This window comes from Triticum aestivum, chromosome 3D, assembly GCF_018294505.1.
Source record: "Triticum aestivum cultivar Chinese Spring chromosome 3D, IWGSC CS RefSeq v2.1, whole genome shotgun sequence".
In the NCBI taxonomy this organism is placed as follows: domain Eukaryota; kingdom Viridiplantae; phylum Streptophyta; class Magnoliopsida; order Poales; family Poaceae; genus Triticum; species Triticum aestivum.
The window spans coordinates 450,194,978-450,217,246 of record NC_057802.1 but is presented as its reverse complement, the minus strand read 5'-3'; the positions used below and the strand labels follow the sequence as shown (position 1 = coordinate 450,217,246).

General features: G+C 46.3%; 1 protein-coding gene across 1 annotated transcript; it reads left to right on the top strand.

Annotated features, from left to right (window-relative positions):
- The first annotated feature begins 5,312 nt into the window (after positions 1–5,312).
- Positions 5,313–7,680, top strand: LOC123074917 (WRKY DNA-binding transcription factor 70). Its single transcript, XM_044497643.1, has 3 exons — positions 5,313–5,791; positions 5,922–6,008; positions 6,808–7,680. Exons 1-3 carry the CDS (start codon positions 5,439–5,441, stop codon positions 7,334–7,336), a joined length of 969 nt encoding a protein of 322 aa, XP_044353578.1. The 5' UTR covers positions 5,313–5,438; the 3' UTR covers positions 7,337–7,680.
- The last annotated feature ends 14,589 nt before the right edge of the window (positions 7,681–22,269 follow it).

Sequence of the window (22,269 nt, the reverse complement as noted above, 5' to 3'; positions counted from 1 at the left end):
AGCGTAAGGAAAGGTATTTGTAGACTGTTGGATAAATTTTCCGAAAATAATGGATTTCAGTGTGTTACCGGAGAAACGATCTCATGCTGCAGGGGTTGTTCCGTCTTGAACAGGTTCCCTGGTTTAGTTTTCCACAATGCGAGCACACTGCAAATGATGATGAATTTTGACAACATCAATTATTGAACCAGATATGAATGCAAATTAATTTCAACATCATAGAATTCAATACCTATCCAAGAATTGCTGAACATGCGTCAGATCTTGAGCGTTTGTTGACTCTATGAGAGAATCAATGTACTAAACTGTGTTCTTGTTTGGAACAATGAATACCAATATCCAGTGATCGCTACATATTAAGAAAGCCATGAACTTACGAATGATGTCGAAATCTGAAAGACAATCAGTGTATGCGTGGTTGTTTACTTGACTTACCGTTCATGATATAGCCAGAGAAATGATTCTGCATGGGACGTGTTTTCGGAGATACGGATGACCGCGTTAATGGCCCAGTCCCGTCGGTCCTTACCATCTAATGTTGTGCCATTTGTTAATGCAGGATCTATGAAATACACACTCTCCCTTTTTCTTCTTTGCGCGTTCAATCCCCTAAGAGGAATAAAATGCAGTTAGTTGTTTATCATTTACAGCCTTGTATGGACTCATCAAAGTATTCACCAACAAGAAATGGCTTGCCATGGACGTACTTGCGTGCTTGAAGTACGTCTGCTTTACTTTTAGCAAGCAACAAATCTACTTCTTCATCATCCATGGCGTCAGAAATAATATTACTCCCCGATTCGAACAAGCTGCTGTTAATTTGGTTCTGGGCGATGAGTGCTTTAAGTAAGAGGCAATCGTTCTCTTTCCTATTCACTCTCCCGCTGCGCTTCCTCGTGGGTGTAACCTTTTTGGCCACTTCCTTCTTGGTACTTGAAGCATTTCTGGCAGAACGTCTGGTTGGCTGCAAGGTAGACTGTCGAGCAGACGGTGAAGCTTGGACGGACTGCTTAGCAGACGGTTTATCTATGCCAGACCACTGAGCTGGCGGTGCTGCTGTGACGGACTGCTAGGCTGTAGGAGCAGAGGCATCAGACTGCTGACCATGCGTTGAAGCCATGTCGGGTTTCTGCGCAGGTGGTGCCAACTTGAGGAGGTCGTGCCAACGCGTTGGTTTGCTGAGCAGGAAGTGCTGACGCATTGGTATGCTGATCACGCGCCTGCGGACCGACGGACTAATGAGCAGTCGGTTCTGGACCTATAGACTACTTAGCAGGCGGTTCCGAAGCATCAGACTGCTTAGTAGTCTGTTCCACTAGGTTTGTCTGCTGAGCATGTGCCGCAGCTGGGTCTCCCCCCGCTGCTTCAGTGGCCGGCATCTGAACTGATGGTGCGTCATCAGCAGTTGTAGGCCTTGCCACAGGCTACTTTTGGGGCGGAGGATGACATGGCCTGTACGCCACAAATTCGGGCCGACTGATCACAGGTTGATGCATCAGCCCACGAGAGCTGCTGTGGCAAGGAGAGCGTCACCGGTTGAGGGGCGACAGTGGTTGCTCTTGGCGGGGCTTCAGGAATCTCATCGATGAACTCTATTTTCTTTCGTGACCACTGGATGTGATGTAACAGTGCTTCTCCCAAGTCCTTTGCTCATAGAAGTCTCCTAGGACATTCATTAGGGCAAATTCATTGAATCCAGGCTTTACTTCAGTCACGTAGTACTTCACACAGCCCGGCTTCAATGGCACATTGTCCAAGAAGATGCCATCTTCCAAGAAGGGTGGGAAAACCCAGGCTGATGCACATTTTAATGTACCTTCATAATGTGTAAGCACGCTCTTCAGTCTGTCTTTCATTCTAGATAGATCAGATATAGCATCATCACGAGCAGTTGCAGTCTCAGTGTGCTGGGGTCAGCTGATGCACAGCTACTCTTGTGCGGTGTTGGCGCGCAATAAGCAGCATCCTCCATGCCCGCCTCCCCTCCCATCTGCTGGCTATCTGTCAGTGTTAGAGTCTTCTGCATCATCATTGACTCCTCAACATCCTTTCGAACAGCCGGATAAATCTCCTTCTTCAACCTTTCATACAATGCATTCTGCTTCATTTCACTCCTCGCTTTTTTCATGTTGAGCCTCTCTTCTTTGCTGAGTGTGAAAGCCCTCTTATGCGGGACATTAACACCTATACCCCTTGCATGGCCAAGGGGCTCTTTTGTGTCTAGAGCAATGGACAGAATGTCACATGGCCCTGAGTTCCTGTAGAACCTTCTAGTGATCTTGGAAGCCTCTAACATCACTTCATACAGTTTGGCGTCACGTGTGTTTTCAAAGTAATAAGTTCCATCATCACGCCTCTTCGCACGTGCCCACAAGTAGTCTCTGGCGCGTTCGCCCCTGATTTCACTAAAGGCTGGATTCCCACCCGCCGCTACTGCTTCTTTGTCCTCCTGTTCCCATATCAGTTTCATGCCGTAGTATCCTGCCACACCCATACGGTGGGGGTGTATGTTCTTCTTCTGAAGTTCCGATTGCTTGAAACTCTTCTCAGCAAACTCTTTAGTTGCCCTGACCCTTTTGAATTCTACCGAGTCTGCCATTGTAATTTGGGGGTATGTGGGGATTGGGTTTTTGCCTTCACTCAAGTACTTCTTGTACAGCACGTGCTTCCAGTTTCTCCAAGCATCCCTAGCCTTCTTCAGTGCAGCATGTTCCACCTGCATTCTCCACTGCTCTCGAACGTTGAAGTGATCCATGATCTCCCAGACTATCCTTCGCCATGTTTCTGTGTCAGCCTTCCAAAACCCTGGCAGATTAATGTTGAGCCTTACCCTACCAACAAATCCACACACACTCCTGAACCTCATGCGTGCTTTATCTGGTTTAGTTGGAGCCCAGGACTTTAAATCAATCTCGGTTACTTCATATACACCTTTAGGCTGGTGTGTGGGCTTCCTTGGAGCGTTCCTCCGTGTCCTGACCGGAAGGGTAATTGCTGCAGCTCTATCCCTTTCAAGACTACTTGATCCCTCACAATCTGCTGAAGACCTAGGGTTGTCCGAATCAGATAAAGATACATGGCCTGAATGAGTGTTGTCGCTGCTACTCGGCATCTACAGAGAACACATGCGAAACTCAGGAAAGTAGGATAAGCATAAAACTAACAACTTGGTATCAAGCTTTCTAAACATGCCATGCAAAAATTTAGAAAATGTACGGCTAATTTGTTAAGTTTGTGTGACTCGGGCGCCCGCGATCTGTAAATAGGCAGTAACTTATAGGAATAAATACAGCTTATATGTAGTAAGGAAGGTAGATAATGAACATATATACGCTCTCTGTTATTTTGTAGCCAATTTGGGAACATACGGAATGAAATTGGAAGAGGGATTGCGAGGAAATATTCCTCACCGCGATGGAGAGCAGTAACTAACAGGCTTCTTAATGCAAACCCGGCCGGACCACAGGAGAGGCGAGGGTTACTGCATCGATATGCTCGAGGGCGGCTGGCGAGCAAACGAAGACGGCGAGGCGCGGGCCGCCGCGTGTTGGAACCGCAGTGGAGGTAGGCTTGACGCCGAAGAGCGGGCACACGGCCGGGGTGAGCATGGTGGCGCCGGAGAGGGTTATGCTGTGGATCTGGGGGTGAGCTGGCGAAGGAGATTGGGTGGACTAGTTGAGTGAAATGCGTGCGGACGGTGGGGGGTGTTGGCGGCCTAGGTGAAAAGGGTGAAAAATATCCCCGGTCGCCGCGCGCACGGAAAGGCCTATGCAAACGGTTGCCTCTAAGCGCTCATGTGCACAAACAGAATAATTTCGTTTGAAATGAAGACGTACTAATTTTGAAATGAAGACGTGAGTTTATCGTTTCGCCTCTAAATTTTTCCCACGTAAACCAATCATAATTTTACCACGGGTTTGATTTGCTGGCGCATTTCAGGTCTCGTGTGCTATATGTAAGACATTTTTGGCATTTACCGTGCATGTTGGCATATAAATCAATTCCTAGCCGGACTGCATTTCCTATCGAAAGGGATGAGGATTGTTGTTCGATCTGGGAGCATCCAACGGTGCAGACGTACGATCCGTGGGGTTTGGGTTCTGGCCAATCAGAACGCATGACTCAGATCGCCCGTGCAGCAGGGGCATCGGCCACGGTTTGGTAGGCACACGGCTTTCGTGTGTGAACCGTGTGCATTTTAAAAATATTTTTTTGGGAGGGGCTATTTGAAAACATTTACATGTGTTGTCGAAAGGGATGGGGATCGCCGTTCGATCAAGGAGAATCCAAAGGTGCAGACGTACGATCCGTGGGGTTTGGGTTCTGGCCAATCAGAACGCACGACTCAGATCGCGTGCGTGGCAGAGGGGTGGGGGTGCATCGGCCACGGTTTAGTGGACACATGGCTTTCGTGAGTGAACCGTGTGCTCTTTGAAAACATTTACATTACCTAACATCATATTTTTGTTCGGATGAAAACATGAGTTCATCATTTCGCCTCCAAATTTTTTTCCACGGTAAGAAATCACGAGTATAGTGGAGAGTGTCATATACTAGTATCATGAATATACAGTATATATGATACTAGTATGATACTATCTTTAATTAATTATAGCGCATAGTATAATACATAGAGGGCCAGTTCTTTTGGGCGATTCACCCCCTCCCCAGCTTCTCCTAGAATCGCCACTCCATATATTTTTTACAATCCTATCGAACGAGTAGCAAATGATATCTACAAGACATCGCAAGGATGGAGGCCGGGAGTGCTACGTCTGGCAGGCTGAAGCGGACCTGGTTTCTGTTCCTGTTTGGTAGATGGTAGTGTGCTTGTTTTGCTTACTTTCGATTCGGGGCTGCACTCCCTCTCTATCTTGGTCGCCTGTGGCTTAGGTAATATTAGTTGGTTTAAACTTGAACTTCTAAGGCAAGTACACCCCTCCGTTAAGGGGTTAGTTGTCTAGGGAGCTGATACTGTTGCTACCTAAAGTCGTTTTCGTGTGATGGTTTCGTCGATGAAATCGGAGGGGATCCCCTCTTTTGCTCAAAAATATATATATAAGCCTGTACAAATAGAGCATCCTTTTTCGTTTCTGAACCTAGCTATTTGCAGATCTCCCTTGCTAATTAAAGAACGACTTCGTGCAGGGTCTGCACCGAGTCCACCACACCGCGTAAAAGCGTCCCCCAGCCCCAAGCCAGGTTTACAGTGAATCGCTCCCAACTGCCTGAGCTGCGACGACGCTTCCTCCCCACCCCTTCTATATATTAGCAGCCCTCGTGCAAGTGCAGCCTCTACTTCCGCCCGCCCCGCCACCAAAGCTGCCTAGCCAGCCTACTAGACTTTTCAACAAATTAACTCTTGCGCTCACAGGAACTCTCGCTCCATAGATAACGGCGTCGGCGGCCAGCTCGCGAGGCAGCACAACTCCAGAACCATGCAGACGCAGTCCCGTCTCATCATGAACCCCAACGGCGGCGTCGCCGGCTACGAGTCCGCGGCGGCCGACGAGCAGCACGAGGCGGTGCTGAGGGAGCTGACGCACGGGCACCAGCTGACGGCGCACCTGCAGGCGGAGGCGCTGGGGGCGCTGCGCGGCCAGGGCCAGGCCGAGGCCACCGCCGCATTCATCCTGCAGGAGGTGTCCCGCGCCTTCTCCGTCTGCATCAACATCATGGGCGGCTCCGCCCCGGCCGCGACCCCGACCACGCCGCCACCGGAAGAGGCGGCCGTCGTTGCCACCGGCGCCGCGAGCGCGCGCCGTCCTAGAGATGACGGCGTCCCTAGAAAGTGAGTCGCCTAGCTGCTCGTACTACTACATACCTGCAGTAGGGTAGAAGCTTTGACAAAATGGTCGAGAAACAAAGCAAGTCGATTATGTGGGGATCTGATTGTGTGAGGTCCATTTTTCCTTCAACAGAGTAACAGTGACTTCCTCGCCGTACTCCGACGGGTACCAATGGAGGAAATACGGCCAGAAGAGGATCATGAGGACAAGCTTCCCAAGGTCAGTTCATCTCTATATATCTCGGCGTTCCTGTTGTTTATCTTATCCAGATAACTAATTAATCAACGGATGATGAGTGATTAAGTTGCCATGTCGCTCTAACAAGAAAAAAGAACATGCTCCTAAAAATCATAGCTAAGGTTTAGATCGTGATGCTTGTCGAGAGCGCGTACGGGATAATAGGAAAACGTGCAAGATTAGGTTCATTCCGATTTTGGGATGGCCACGCGATGGCACCGGGAGATCCGGAAAGCGAAGCGCGCAAAGGACAAACGCAAAATGTTGCGCGCTTGCCACGCAGCGACCGTGCGCGCCTCAAAAAGGATGCTTGATCCTGATGAGCAGCCGATCGGATCCCCAGTTCCCCACACGGCCACACGTTTGAAAGCATCGGCAAAGTAAAAGCCAGTTTTGATGCTGACCCATGCTCTCTTTTAGGTAAAGAGAATGTTTTCTTGACCATCCGCAATTTTCATGCCTGAAAGTTACGTTTTGTGGCGCGCGGGGAGCGGGATCCTCGTGTGTGTTACTGTGTGTTAATTACCACGGTGAATGATTATTGGGTCGTTACTGATTTGACGTTAGTAGTACTGTTTATTAGAGACATCTCCTTACGTCACCAACTGCTAAATAATTGCTCTCGAGCGACGTCACCGCGTATTGCCAGCTACTAGCCGTCATGTGCTAAGATGAGACAGAATACTCCTACCTACCTGATAATACTCCTGCTGGACATGTGTAGAAGAGACACTAAAACGAATCTTAGTTCTTACTCCTACTTGTGTACGTGTACACGCAGGTGCTACTACCGATGCTGCTACCATCGCGAGCGCAGCTGCCCGGCCACGAAGCTCGTGCAGCAGCAGCCGCAGCAGCAGCACAGCGACGGCGACCAGACGATGTACACCGTCACCTACGTCCACGAGCACACGTGCCACAACATGGCGCCGGCCGAGCCCGAGGCGGCGGCACGTAGCTCCACGCCCGACCCGCTCGGCTTCTCAGCCGGGATGCAGCCGAGGCAGCAGCAGCGGGGCGGCGCCGGCCTGGACCGCGGCTCCAAGGAGGAGCTCGAGCGGCAGGCGCTCGTGTCATCCCTCGCCTGCGTGCTGCAGGGCCACCACCAGAGCTACCCCGGGTCCGGGGCCGGCACGCCGGACGGATCGCCCTCGCAGGGCCGCGCCGGCGACGGCCCGTCTGCGTCCGGCCTTTCGCTCGATACGTCTGACGACTTGGGGTTGGACATCATGGACTACGGCGTGACGGACGCGCTGTATTTCGCTGCGTCCTCATCGTATGGCCCAGGCGGCGACGGCATGATTCCTTGAGGGGCAGCGTGACTGATCGTGTCGATGATATATGTAGATTGAGTTTCAGAGAGTCTACATGAGAAGCGCAAACGCAGCGGTTTTTTCGCGGGTGTTTACGACGACGACACACCCGCTTGTCAGCCTACTTTTTTTTTTTGCTTGTCAGCCTACTTAACTACTCCAGCTATGTTTGATGTACGTGTACGTGTACGTGTACGTACAGGCCATATACAGGTCACCCTGTCCCTATATATACGGTATTTGTAAGATGTAATGTGTGCAACTAAATCGTCTTACGGTGTGTGCTTCTCCAGTCAATTTTGATCAAGCTGGAGCTTTCAACCTGATGATTTCCCCGCTTTTGTTTTCTCCCCTTATTTTCCTCTTTGGTTCATTTTCCTCAGAGGTGTTCTCATTTTATCAAAGGGTCTTCCTCCCTACTACATTCAGTAAACACTTTATTAGAGTATATTGTTCATCTTTATTTTCAATCTGTTTTAGTTTTTTAACCTGATTTTCTCTCTCGGTATTTTCTATTGTTTTTATCTTCTATAAATTCTTTTCGTAGTGATTTCTTGCTTAAAATAATTACCAAGAAATATTATAGACCAAGCACACAATGGAGTTGATTCAAACAAAAAAACACGGTAGATTCAAATGGAAACGATAGTTGGCTCTAGCAACGAAAAGTGTAGTGGATAGCTAAAAAAAATCACTAGAGGACACTAAAAATGCAATAAACTCTGCGTAACACAATGCAATGGACTCAGTCTACAAATGCACACATTCCAAAAGGTGCATTACACACTAGTATTAAATCATAGTACTAGTTAGTGCAAAATTTAAATACACAATAGTGCAAAATAAAATAGATAAAAAATCATCAATATGAATCTTGTTTTGAATATCCGATTGAAACAAAGACAATAGTGAAGTGGTTTTAGAATAGCATGTTTAGTCCAAAAGCAAAAGTTTTAATAAGTTTCCAAGTCACATTTTCGGAAAGTTGGTATCAAATATTCTAGAAACTAGCTCTTTTCAAACAAATATATTGGAAGCTACCTCTTTTCAACCAATAAACCTAGTGTGTAAAAGGGTGGCTTAAGAAAATGAACCGTAAGTTAGTAAGTAAAAACAGGCGAAATATAGAGAACTATTAAAAAATAGAAATATTTACTCATGTCATAAAAAGTTAGCATGGTTATTAAAATAGTTATGAAACTTGTACTATCTTCTTGTGCAAGATTATTTATAACACATTGATGGAGCTGGGAATAGGATGTAGAGAATGATATTGGGATGATTATAGAAATTAGATGAAACTATTTCTAGATGTGGGGGGCAGACTATAGATTGGTACTTTGGTCATCTAAATGATGGGCAGGTGAGAGGTAATTTACATCTATTGTAAAAGGAAATATGGCACATCGGTCACATAGATGTGCAAGTTTTTTATTCATGCCAATATTCAGATATGTGTGTATTTCTGAAAATAGCAAGCACCTTTTAAATTTCAAGAAGCTTAAGAGCTACGGCCCATTCGGCTTCTAGAGGTTTGGTGAGGGTCAAGGAAGGTTTTTTTTTGTAGAAGTTCCTCCAAGACTAGGAATAGTATGGGCACAAGATCTTTTTGCCCAACACATGGGTGAGGGAACTTAGCCAACAATATCTGAATTTATATCATATCGCTTAACGTCAACATGTTTCTGTGGTTGATGTTTTTTTAAATATACCAATGAAATATTAACTTTTGGTGTGCGCTTGTTGGTAATAAGCGGATGGCCTAGTTACACCTCATGAATAGGTTGGTGAGGTTTAATTTGTCACAAGAATTCAATGCCCTCCACTGAAATTTGTACGGGTTGGGTGTCTTCTCGGTGCGATCTATGTATGCTAACATGGTCAACAAGGGGTACATGTTTCATGGGTAAAACATTTAGAAACTCAAGCTCCCGCTGAAAATCAAGAGCTTTATGTGGTATCTGTGTAAATGAGTGGTCTAGGAAAGAGACAACTTGGCGAAACATGGATGCCAAGGTTGTTAAAGTATTATTATGACTAGGAGGAAACGATCCACCACTTATTTTTCTAGTGACATTTTTCATGACTTGTAGGCCATATAGTTCACATTGGTTTCAATCTTCAACGACCCATGAGCATCACGAACATGTTCAGAAATTGGTTGACAGGTTTAGACCCAATGTTTAAGGCTTAAATCCATGTGAAAGTTGTTATGGTGATTCTGTTTTAACAGGATTAGAGTTTTAATTTTTTTGCAGGCCATCTACAAGGATATCCACTAGATCCATATTTGATCTTCACTTCAACTTGTGAAGGCGGGGGAGCCTCTGTTCCCTGGGTGCAACCACTTAGCGATTGCACCGCGGGCTTTGTGCAACTAATGTAGATGTCGTTCTATTAATAGGACCAGTGTGTGTGGTTGCATCATGCATGTAATCCATATTACTTATTGGTTGTCTTAGCCTTATCTGGATCATATGAATTTACCTACACATGATACATTGTGATAATGATGGTTGCATGTTTTAAACTTTTAATCAGTGTTCATACTGAGGCATATCAATCTTTTTTCAAAGAACAGGAAGACCATTCAGTTTGTGCTTAGCTATTCATATTCGACGAGTTGTTATATAAAAAAACAAGGACCCCAACATAAATTTGATGCCCTTAGGTACGTCGGATCTGGATCAAATGCATGGCAATTACTCGCTGCAGCATGACAATTTTCTACACTACAAGGCAATTTTCGCTTTAGAACATGGCAAATCTTATACAACAACATGACAAATTTACCTGTTTTCGCATGACAAATTTGGAGTGTTCACTCAAAACGTTTAAAATATGATGTCAGATTTTTAACATCTCCCAAAAAGAATATGCGCATCAAATCACCTCTAAAAAAGAAACGATATACAACAGTTATTGAAACTTGGAAAGCTGGCCCGGTTCAAACTTCCTTTATGGAAAAGACGAATCAAATCAAAGCATGTTGAAAGTAGACACGTCTCATAATTGCGGTGTTAACGACATACTACTGCACACGTAGGCAGACACATTTTCCACTGTCCGTGCGCAGATGATCGCGACCATGGCATTAGCCTTTAGCCAATGTGACCGTATCCATCGGCAGTGTTTGACCGACGGACTTCGCTTATCGTGCGACCGTTGCACGCACAGGCCAAGACCACGGACGGGTGCGCTGGACGTGTGAAACTTGTGAGTTAACGGCACGTACGTCGCTCGCTCGGACGTCGCACGCCGGAGCCCTGTACAAGCTCCTACTTTCCCGTGCGTTTCGTCGCTTCCTGGGCCTCCGCTCCGTGGGTCCATGCAGCGCGCGCGGATCGCGACGCGGCACTAGCAGCCGGGCTCGCCCGACCGTGACATCACGGGCGCGCGCGTCACGCTCCGCCGCCGCGTCGACGTCACCCGTGTGTGCGCGTCGGCTGGTGTTCATCGCCCTAGCCGTCCGATGCCCGGGGGGCCGCGGATCGCGTGGCGGGGAGCGCTCCGGCCCCCGGCCCGCACGTGATAAGCGTTGAGCCGCTAAAGCAGCACCTTCATACGGGCTTCCGTTTCCTTCCTGCCTCTCACCGTCATCAAGCTTTCTTATTCCTTTTTGACAACGAGCAGCTCTGATGGGGCTGACGGCAAATTTGATAAATTTGATCTATAGACGAAATCAAATCACAGAATGAACTGTCCGTAAAACTATTTCATGCGGCTGACCCGTGGCGCCTAGCTCTCAGGTGCTGCACTAGTGCAACGCCTAGGAGCTAGGCACTGCACTAGTGCAACGCCTAGGAGCTAGGCGCTGCACTAGTGCAGCGCCTAGCTCAGTGCAACGCCTAAGAGCTAGGCGCTGCACTAGTGCAACGCCTAGGAGCTAGGCACTATACTGTATAGTGTGGCGCCTAGCTCTTAGGCGCTGCACACTGACTTAGTAATTTTCGGATCACACGGATGCGACGCTGGCCGTGTGGCGCCTATCTGTGAGGCGTTGCACAGTGTAGTGTGGCGCCTTCGTGTCGGGCGTCACACAAAAAGGTCAGCCGCGTGAAATAGTTTCACGGACAGTTCATTTTGTGATTTGATTTCGTCCATAGGTCAAATTTGTCAAATTTGCCGGGGTTGACAGACAAATGGTACATGGACCCTATGGGCCGGGTCTGTTATTTGCACAGTGAATCGTACCATCTTTTGTCAACCGATCTTTTATGTCTAAGCACCATCATAATATCACGGCCCGGGGCCTGTATCGCCCAACAGACTCCTAAATACACAGTACGAAAAAACAAAAATACAGCTCAGGTATGGCCTGGCCAGTTTAACAGCTCAGGCCTGGCCAAGGCAGGGCCAGGCCGAAGCACGGATGCAGCAGCTTTGTAACTGGGTCCTATAGCTAAAAATGGCCCCGTGCTAACGCAGAAAGCCAATATCTCCATGAAAAAAAAACTTACTGTGGCTTTTGTTCTGTCAGTGAAATATAAAGTGAGATTCAGCGATCAAGAAATAAATGGTTTAGTGCCTTTGAGGGGGTCTCATCAGGGGATTCTTTGTCATCATATTTGTTCTCAACTTGTGTTGAGTAATTATTGAGTTTATTGGCTCATAGAGAGAAGGTCCGTGACATTGAAGGAGCAAGGGTTTGCGGAAACACACCATCTATTTCACATTTACTTTTTACTGATGGTTCCCTAATCATTGGGATAGGTGTCAGTTTCGAAAACATCCATGTCCTCTCGTGACGGGTGAGCACGCGTAGCGGCTCCCACTCGATCTCCTTGCTCCGGCCAGCCCAGCACCCCCTCTGCGCTCTCTCTCGCCCCCCGCAGTTGCGCTCCCTCGTGCTCCTCGTCTTTCTTGCCGGATGGATCCTCGCCGAAGCTCTCGGCCTAGGTCCTCGATGATGGCTGCGACGCATGTTTCGTCCGCGTCGGGCGTCGATCTTGCCGTCACTCCAGCCACCCCTCTGGTGTCCACGGTGGCGCCCTCTGTCGCTGCGCCCCTCCCCTTCCCCGCCCTCGCCAGCCCCGCCCCTCCCTCCGATGTCGTGTGCACCACCTCATCACCTTCCACCTCATGGGGCTGAGTGGTGGAGGACAACGTGGAGGTGGTGCTGGAGTTGCCACCGAGGGAGACGACCATTGCTTCACGCGGTCTGGATCTGGTGCCGGCTAGCCTACTCCTGCCCGGATCCTGCGGGATTCTCGTGGGGACTGCAAAAAGTGTGGTTGGAGGGGTAAAGTACTCATTTATGAGGCTAAACTTGTTTTACTTTGTGTTGGTGTCCTGGATAAGGGGGCACTTGCCACATGGGCCCACCAGTGATGGACTGGGCCGAGGACCCATTGAAGATTGTTGATATGATCATGTTGGCCCTGTCCCTCAGCCTAGTGAAGACGAAGATCTCCTGGAGGCTTGGCGTACGCTTCAAGTGTATTACAAATAGTCGGCATGTTTATCCCTACATTGTAACCGACCATGTGTAAACCCTAGATACCCCCGGCGGCTATGTAAATCGTGGGGTTTAGTCCGTAGAGGCATAGCCATTTACCTTTGCAAGCTTTAGAGCTTAGACAAACTCATATGATCTCGAGGTAGATCAATTTGTACTTTGTACCCCATCACAATCAATAATAAGAAGTAGGACATAGGGTTTTACCTCATCAAGAGGGTCTGAACCTGGGTAAAACATTGTATCCCTACTCTCCTTGTTACCATCTAGCTCCGATCATCAAGCTTGGGCCCCCTACCCGAGATCTGCCGGTTTTAGCACAGACACTTCGTACTTGTATTGCTAGTATGCCCATGTACCTCATGTCCATAATGAAATGAGCAGGTGTACACCATGAGGTGAATATTGGGGTGATTCATCCCCTGCGTCTTGTCATTCCACTGGCGCGCCTGCATCCCTGCCATGTGTTGTAAAAGGCATGCGCACACAGAACCAGTGCGCCACGTGTGGGGTGTGGTGGTTGGTTGTTCCCGCTTGCTGGGTGCGGGCCAGGTGGAGCCGTCGTTGTTAGGCATGGTTGTTCCTGAAAGTTGGCTGCCTCAGCTCGTTACCGGGTGTCTTGAATTTTCTTTCTCCCACAGTTAGTTGCTGGCTGCAGCAGAGTGTGGCAGGTCATGAGGAAGATCTGCAAACCACCATGGAGTCTGGACTCCTTCTTTGTGTTGTTGTAGATAATCTTGACAAAGATCTACATGTCACCATGAAGTCGTGGTAGTAGCTTGTTGCCGAAGCACCCCTCCAGCTATTTGCCTTAGCTAGGAGGCTACCGTGGTTCGTGCGTAGTTGGACTCGTGAACCCAAGTGTCACGGTACCGACAGTGATGGATTTTGATGTCATCTGATTATGAATCATCTGACACTTGCCACTTCCTCCAAATAGTGAAGCAACTAAACGTTCATAGGCCATAAAGAACAAGCAACAAAATGATTGGAAACATGCATATTTATGTATGTAGTCCAATAAGTGTTGTTGCAAGCACTGGATTTATCTATCTTCATGGTTGAATCAAGCAGATATTTATATTACTTAACGAGATATAAATCTGGATTCTTTGAAATGTTTCAAAAGAATTTTAGAATTAAGTAAAATTTATTGTAATAACAAAATTATGTTTCTACAATTAGATTGCTGAAAGAAATATTTGAGTTACAAGTTTAGCAGATGTCCAATAACTATGAAAATAATTTTATAGCCTGCAGCTTCCAGAAATTACTAAGAGTAGATTGTTTTGAGTAGATGTATTCAAATTATGTATGACATGGTGAGATCAAAGATTACATTAATCAAATTGCCATTATACTTTTAATGTGATTCTTTAGACAGTGCAGCTTTTTCACTGAAAAGTGCACCATCAAATCGGTTGAAAAGATGGCATATAAGATATCGTATGGTATGCCAAACCATTTGGCCTTTTCTTAACATTTGGGAATATGAGACATAATTAAAAATGTTTACGATTTTATATCCCAAGTCAGATAAGTGCTACTTTGTTGGTTATCCCAAATGGTTGGGGTACTCCTCTATCACTATGTCGAGGCAAAATGTTTTGCCAGAGAGTGCGGTAAAATTTGAAGAAAATATTTTCTATAAAAGATTGAGTGGGAGGACAATGCAAGTCAATGAGATTATAGATTCTTCATCATCAAGTCAAAGCAAAGAAACGCTACAAGTGGTTCTAAAATTTCCTACTGCCAAGGAGAGTTGATTGGGGATCTGATAGTAGCTCAGGTAGCACATGGAGAGGTGGACAAGAGAAACACTTCGAAAACTTTGGGAGTAAGAACATCATATCATTAGGCAGCGATGGTCTGAATTGTAGGAAGGATTTCATGAGTTTAAAGGACCAGAAGAACAAAAAGGGGGAGGACAGAGAGGTTACCAGCCCACTGAAAATCATCGGGAAAAGAGGGGATGGAAAATGAAACAGGTGATTGCAGGAGACAGCTGGAGTTTAATACTAAAATTGGTGTTGGGCATCAATCAAACAAGGCGAATGGTGGAGGAGTAGACCAGGTGCAAGAAAGGCAGTAGCAGGCTAATGGGCCAATTGAAGGGGTGGGTAAAAGAAGCAATAGAACAAAACTTTAAGAAGGGATCCACATCCCTGCAAATGAACGCCCCCATGCACGTCGACCAGGAACACGAGGGAAAGGAGAAGCAGGGCCAAGAGAAAACCACAAAGCATAGGGGCAGGAAGTGGATTAGGCAGCCAAGGATAACTGGTGGGGACGGGACCAAAAAAACAAGTCTGTGGCTGATACTGAGAGAAAGCTTAAGGATAAAAAGTGTTAAGTGACAGATCTTGATATGGAAGATGGAGGTGATGTGAAGAACAGAGCATGGGTGGGGTGGCGGGGAGTGAACCCGGGAACTCAACACATGTGGATGCGGGGCTGCACGGATAGCTCCGCGAGTACAAATGAGGCTCATGACTTGGAACGGCCGGGGGCTCGGGAACAAGCCGGCAGTTCTGACCTTCTAGAGCTCCAGAAGAAGGAGGATCCCAATGTTTTATTTCTTTTAGAGACAAAGTTGAATAAAAATAAAGTGGCTAAGCTGTGTTACACTTTGGATATGCCAAATCTTGTCTACAAGGTATCTGATGGCAAGAGTGGTGGCTTGGCTATGCTATGAAAGAGAGGTATAAATCTCAGCCCGAGGTGCATGCAAAGGATGCACATTGATGTAATAATTGAGGAGAAGGATGGGTATAAGTGGAGATTCACAGGTATTTATGGGGAGCCCAAGATGGAGAAGAAGGAAGAGACATGGCGGTTTCTGCGTAATCTGCATCACCAGGAGAAGCTCCCATGTGTATGCATGGGGGACTTCAATGAGATCCTCTACAACTTTGAGAAGCAGGAGGGTGTGCCCAGAGCACAAATATATATGGACCACCTTCATGGTGCCTTGAATTTTTGTAACCCGACTGACCTTGGTTTCGAGGGGGGATGTCTTTACTTGGTGCAATAATAATTATCGTCTGGAGGGTTATATTCATGAGCATCTTGATAGGGCTGTGCCAAATCCACAATGGTGTCTTCCTAGGTTACAATGTGACTAGTGGATGTCCCGAACAGTCTAATCACAGGCCAGTCATCATGGATGTTCATGGTGCGAGAAGGAAGGTCAATCCCAAGGCGAACAATCTTAATAAGCGCTTCGGAGCCAGTTGGTTACTTGAAGAGGCTTGTGAAAAGGTGGTTGTTGAGGCATGGGATAAAGCTACAACAAAGGGTAATAGGAAGGTGATGGAACGCATCAAAGAAGTCCCGCAAATTCTTGACAAATGGAGTAGAGAAGTAGTGATCTTCAGAAAAGAATAAAGAAGTTGCGGCAGGAGTTGGAGGAGTGCCGAAGGAATGATTTGTCGGAGGAAGCGGTGAGACGTGAGCAGGTGGTGTGGTACAAACTTGGACGTTTGGAGGAGGAGCTTGATATATTTTGGCAGTAGTGGGCATATGTGAGCTGTTTGACGAAGGAAGATCGTAACACAAATTATTTCCATGGTATAGCGTCGGAGAGGAAGAGGCGAGATATGATTCATAAATTGAAGGGAGAGGATGGTGTGGAGAAAGAAGGGGATGAGGGCTTAAAGGCTCTCATTACTAACCATTTCTCTAGCTTGTTTACCCCCAAAGCAGGTTCTCAAATGGATCACGTTCTACTTGTGTTATGCCCCGAGTGACTCCACAAATGAACACCTTCCTTCGGGAAGAGTACACGGCTCAAGAAATAAAGAGTGCAACTGATGATATGGGAAACTTAAAAGCCGCTGGGGTTGATGGTATGCCGGCTGTTTTCTACAAGAGATTTTGGGGGACGGTGGGTGAGGTTGTGGTACAGGAAGTTCTAAGCGTATTGCAAGGCGGAAGCATACCGGAGGGATGGAATGAAACTATTATGGTACACATCCTGAAGGTTCAGAACCCATATCGTATCAATGGTCTTCGCCCCATTAGCCTTTGCGATGTGGTGTATAAGCTTGTTTCCAAAGTTCTCGCCAACCGACTTAAGGTGTTCTTGGATGAACTCATTTCGGCTAACCAAGTGCCTTTGTCCTGTGACGGCTAATCTCGGACAACATCATCCTTGCTTATGAGATGGCACATTTTATGAGGAGAAACAGAAGTGGAAAGGATGTCTATATGGCCCTCAAACTAGATATGAACAAGGCCTATCATAGAGTGGAGTGTCCATTTTTGGAGGGCATGCTGAAACAATTGGGCTTTACGGATGAGTTTACCCAGCTGATTACGAAGTGTGTGACTACTTTGACCTACAAATTTCGAGTTAGCGGAGATATCACAGATGCTATCATCCCAGGTAGGGGCTTGCGACAAGGTGACCCCATCTCACCCTATTTGTTTCTAATTTGTGCGGAAGGATTCTCTGCTTTTGCTGCACCAAGCTGAAAGACAGGGTAAAATCAATGGTATTCAGCTTGCTCTTGCGGCTTCAACAGCGAGCCATCTCCTATTCGCTGATGACTCACTACTGGTGATACAAGCAAGTGTACATGGGGTCCAAACGGTGAAATCTATCTTGCAAGTCTATGAAGAGAGCTCGGGTCAAGTCATCAACAGGGAAAAATCTTCAGTGATGTTTAGCTCAAATGCAAGGCAGAGTTTCAAAAACATGATATTCCAGGAACTTCAGCTTGGTACTGAGGCCAACAGCGGGAAATACTTGGGGCTGCCAACCTGCATTGGAAAATCTGTTAAGAAGTGTTTCCTCTACATAAAAGACAAATTATAGGCCAGTTGCTGAAGGAAATATGCCCTAGAGGCAATAATAAACTTGTTATTTATATTTCCTTATATCATGATAAATGTTTATTATTCATGCTAGAATTGTATTAACCGGAAACTTAGTACATGTGTGAATACATAGACAAACAGAGTGTCACTAGTATGCCTCTACTTGACTAGCCCGTTAATCGAAGATGGTTAAGTTTCCTAGCCATAGACATGAGTTGTCATTTGATGAACGGGATCACATCATTAGAGAATGATGTGATTGACAAGACCCATCCGTTAGCTTAGCACTATGATCGTTTAGTTTGTTGCTATTGCTTTCTTCATGACTTATACATGTTCCTATGACTATGAGATTATGCAACTCCCGAATACCGGAGGAACACTTAGTGTGCTATCAAATGTCACAATGTAACTAGGTGATTATAAAGATGCTCTGCAGGTGTCTCCGATGGTGTTTGTTGAGTTGGCATAGATCGAGATTAGTATTTGTCACTCCGATTGTCGGAGAGGTATCTCTGGGCCCTCTCGGTAATGCACATCACTATAAGCCTTGCAAGCAATGTGACTAATGAGTTAGTTGCAGGATGATGCATTACGGAACGAGTAAAGAGACTTGCCGGTAACGAGATTGAACTAGGTATGATGATACCCACGATCGAATCTCGGGCAAGTAACATACCGATGACAAAGGGAACAACGTATGTTGTTATGCGGTTTGACCGATTAAGATCTTTGTAGAATATGTAGGAACCAATATGAGCATCCCGGTTCCGCTATTGGTTATTGACCGGAGATGTGTCTCGGTCATGTCTACATAGTTCTCGAACCCATAGGGTCCACACGCTTAACGTTCGATGACGATATGTATTATGAGTTTTGTGATTTGATGTACCGAAGGTTGTTCGGAGTCCCGGATGTGATCACGGACATGACGAGGAGTCTCAAAATGGTCGAGACATGAAGATTGATATATTGGAAGGTTACGTATGGACACCGGAAAGGTTTCGGATGAGTTCGGGCATTTTCCGGAGTACCGGGGGTTATCGGAACCCCCCGGGGAGTTAATGGGCCTTAATGGGCCATGGTGGAAGAGAGGAGGAGGCGGCCAAGTGGTGGGGCGCGCCCCCCAAGCCCAATCCGAATTGGGGAGGGGGTCGCCCCCCTTTCCTTCTCTCCCTCTTCCCCTTCCTCCCCCCTCCTAGTTGGACTAGGAAAGGGGAGAAACCTACTCCTAGTAGGAGTAGGAATCCCCCCTTGGGTCGCGCCATAGGAGGCCGGCCCTCCCCCTCCTCCACTCCTTTATATACGGGGGAGGGGGGCACCCCATAGACACACAAGTTGATTTTAGCCGTGTGCGGTGCCCTCCTCCACAGATTTCCACCTCGGTCATATTGTCATAGTGCTTAGGCGAAGCCCTGCGTTGGTAACTTCATCATCACCATCACCACGCCGTCGTGCTGACGAAACTCTCCCTCGGCCTCAGCTGGATCTAGAGTTCGTGGGACGTCACCGAGCTGAACGTGTGCAAATCGCGGAGGTGCCGTGCGTTCGGTACTTGATCGGTTGAATCGTGAAGACATTCGACTACATCAACCGCGTTACTTAATGCTTCCGCTTTCGGTCTACGAGGGTACGTGGACACACTCTCCCCGGTCGTTGCTATGCTTCTCCTAGATAGATCTTGCGTGAACGTAGGAATTTTTTGAAATACTACGTTCCCCAACAGTTGCAAGGAGGCTTGGAAAGGGTTTTGTCTACTCCCGATAAAGAGATTTATGTCAAAGCAACCGCACAAGCAATCCCAACCTATGCTATGGCGTGTTTTGATCTTACGAGGTCCTTGTGTGATGAAATAAGTTGGTTCATATGTCGTTACTGGTGGAATCAGGAAGATGATGAGAGGAAGGTGCATTGGATAGGTTGGGATAATATGAAACTATCAAAGAAGGAGGGGGCCTTGGGCTTCCGAGATCTGCACTCCTTTAACTTGGCCATGTTGGCGCGACAAGGGTGGCGACTCATTCAAGCTCCGGACTCTTTGTGTGCGCAGGTGCTCCGAGCGAAGTACTATCCCAATAGAGATATTCTAGCTGTTGTGCTTGTGAAAGGAATGAGCTATGTATGGAGGAGTATCTTAAGGGGCATTGAGGTGCTGAAGGAAGGCCTAATTTGGCGTATCGAGGATGGGACTAATGTGAGGATCTGGGAAGATCCATGGATCCCGAGGGGTGTTACACAAATCAGTATCATACCAAGGCCAGAACCTCCTCAAACAAGTTTCTGAGGTAATCGATCCAAACACAGGCTGTTGGGACTGTAATCTTGTGTCAATCCATTTCCACCTGGACGATGTCCCCATCATTTTAAGCATCCCAATCTGTGAGCATGGGGAGTATTTTATGGCATGGCATTTTGACAGCAAGGGCATCTTCTCTGTGAAATCAGCCTACAAAATCCATGTCCAGATGATGAAGGAAGAAACAAGACAGAAGAAGGGGTAAAGTTCTTATGATGTACAACCAAACTCTAATGTTTATCAAGCCATTTGGAAGGTTAAATGCCCACCAAGAGTCCACCATTTCCTTTGGAGATTAGCACATAATAGTCACCCAATGTATATGAACATTAGCAGACGTGGGGTGGAGCTTGACACATGTTGTGTAGTATGTCGGAAGTATTTTGAGGACGGCGGCCACCTCTTTCTCAACTGTGAACTGATCAAGCAACGATGGTGAGCAATGCTACTTGAGGATATCAGACTCAAACTACTCCAATGTATATCTACTAAACCAACTCTATTAGTTATCCTTGGACTGCTTGAACAGAGGAAGCTGACATCCATTGCTTTGCTCTGGTGTTGGTGGACTGAGCGAAACAGAGGCAATCATGGGGTGAAATGGCACGAGGTTGAAGCATTTCGATACACTATTCATCATCATGCAAATGAATGGAAAGAGTTCTTGAGCTCAAAGCCTTCTGAACCGGTTTCGCAGTAGTGCAAATGGGTGAAGCCTCCTACTAATATAGTTAAATTAACATTGATGCTGCATTTGTTGAACAAACAAGATCTGGAGGATGGGGCCTAATATGCAGAGATGATGCCCATGACATTCGTTTTGCTGCATTTGGAGCCCGTCTTGATCTGAACAATGCCCTACATGCTGAAACGATTGCCCTTTCCGAAGCTATAACGCTGGCGGACATGCTCGGAGTTGGGCGCATGATTTTTGAAACCGACTGCCTGGTCCTCCAACAAGCCATGAACTCAAATGTCTATGCTTTCTCACCCCTGGCTGTTCTGTTTGAAATCAGGTTTAAACTTAGGACCATTTTCATTAAGGCCCAGGTGTTGTTTGTGCCGAGACTTTGCAACGGCCCAGCGCATGTGATGGCTTTCATAGGTGCAAGCTTAGCTGATCGTGACTACCGAGAGTGGTTCACCAGCTACCCCGATGATGTACTTAGTATTGTGACCGGCGACTGAGCCATGTCTTAATGGAATATGAGTGTTCCATTTAAAAAAAGAAATTCCTACCGTGACTGATACAAAAGCGTCTACATGAGATATAGAGACTTCTGTTGAACTTGCAGCTGAACTATATAGGTTAGGCAAACTCATACAAACATTCGCGGTATGCAAACGATATATCGTTGAACAAGCAATGAACCTATAATACACAAAGAAGCATTGATGGATCATGACTCCAGAAATGGCTAAATGCCAGAGTAATCTGAGATAGTATCCATATACTAGAATCAAGTTTAGAACTTGATGAACCCTCCGGAAGACTTAGAGTCTAACATATAGTAATGAATCTATAAAATGACAAAGATAAAATGTTTTATAAAGCTTGACTTGTTACAACTTACAAATAGTTTATGACAAGATCAAGGAGTTGACTATGATGAGATTGTCACGTCATAGCAATACTTAAAGTCTATTCAGGTTAAACTATCAATTACTACATATTTCAATTATGAAATATAAGGCATGACAAAAGGATTCCCATATGATGGAAATAGAACCAATGTTGTATTTATAATACGACCCAAGGTAATTTTATCGATCCAAAGGATGCTAGTAAGTGTGCAAACTTCAAGAGATTCTATAAGGGATTGAAGCAAGCATAGTGGAGTTGGAATCTTCGTTCTGACAAAATACTCAAATAAATTTGATTTCATACAGGAAAGCGAAGATGCTCATGTTTACAAGAAAGTAAGTGGGAGCATGATAATATTTCTATGAAGGAAATATGCCCTAGAGGCAATAATAAAGTTATTACTTATTTCCTCATACAATGATAAATGTTTATTATTCATGCTAGAATTGTATTAACCGGAAACATAATACATGTGTGACTACATAGACAAACATAGTGTCACTAGTATGCCTCTACTTGACTAGCTCGTTAATCAAAGATGGTTAAGTTTCCTAGCCATGGACATGAGTTGTCATTTGATTAAACGGGATCACATCATTAGGAGAATGATGTGATTGACTTGGCCCATTCCGCTAGCTTAGCACTTGATCGTTTAGTTTACTGCTATTGCTTTCTCCATGACTTATACATGTTCCTGTGACTATGAGATTATGCAACTCCCGAATATCGGAAGAACACTTTGTGTGCTACCAAACGTCACAACGTAACTG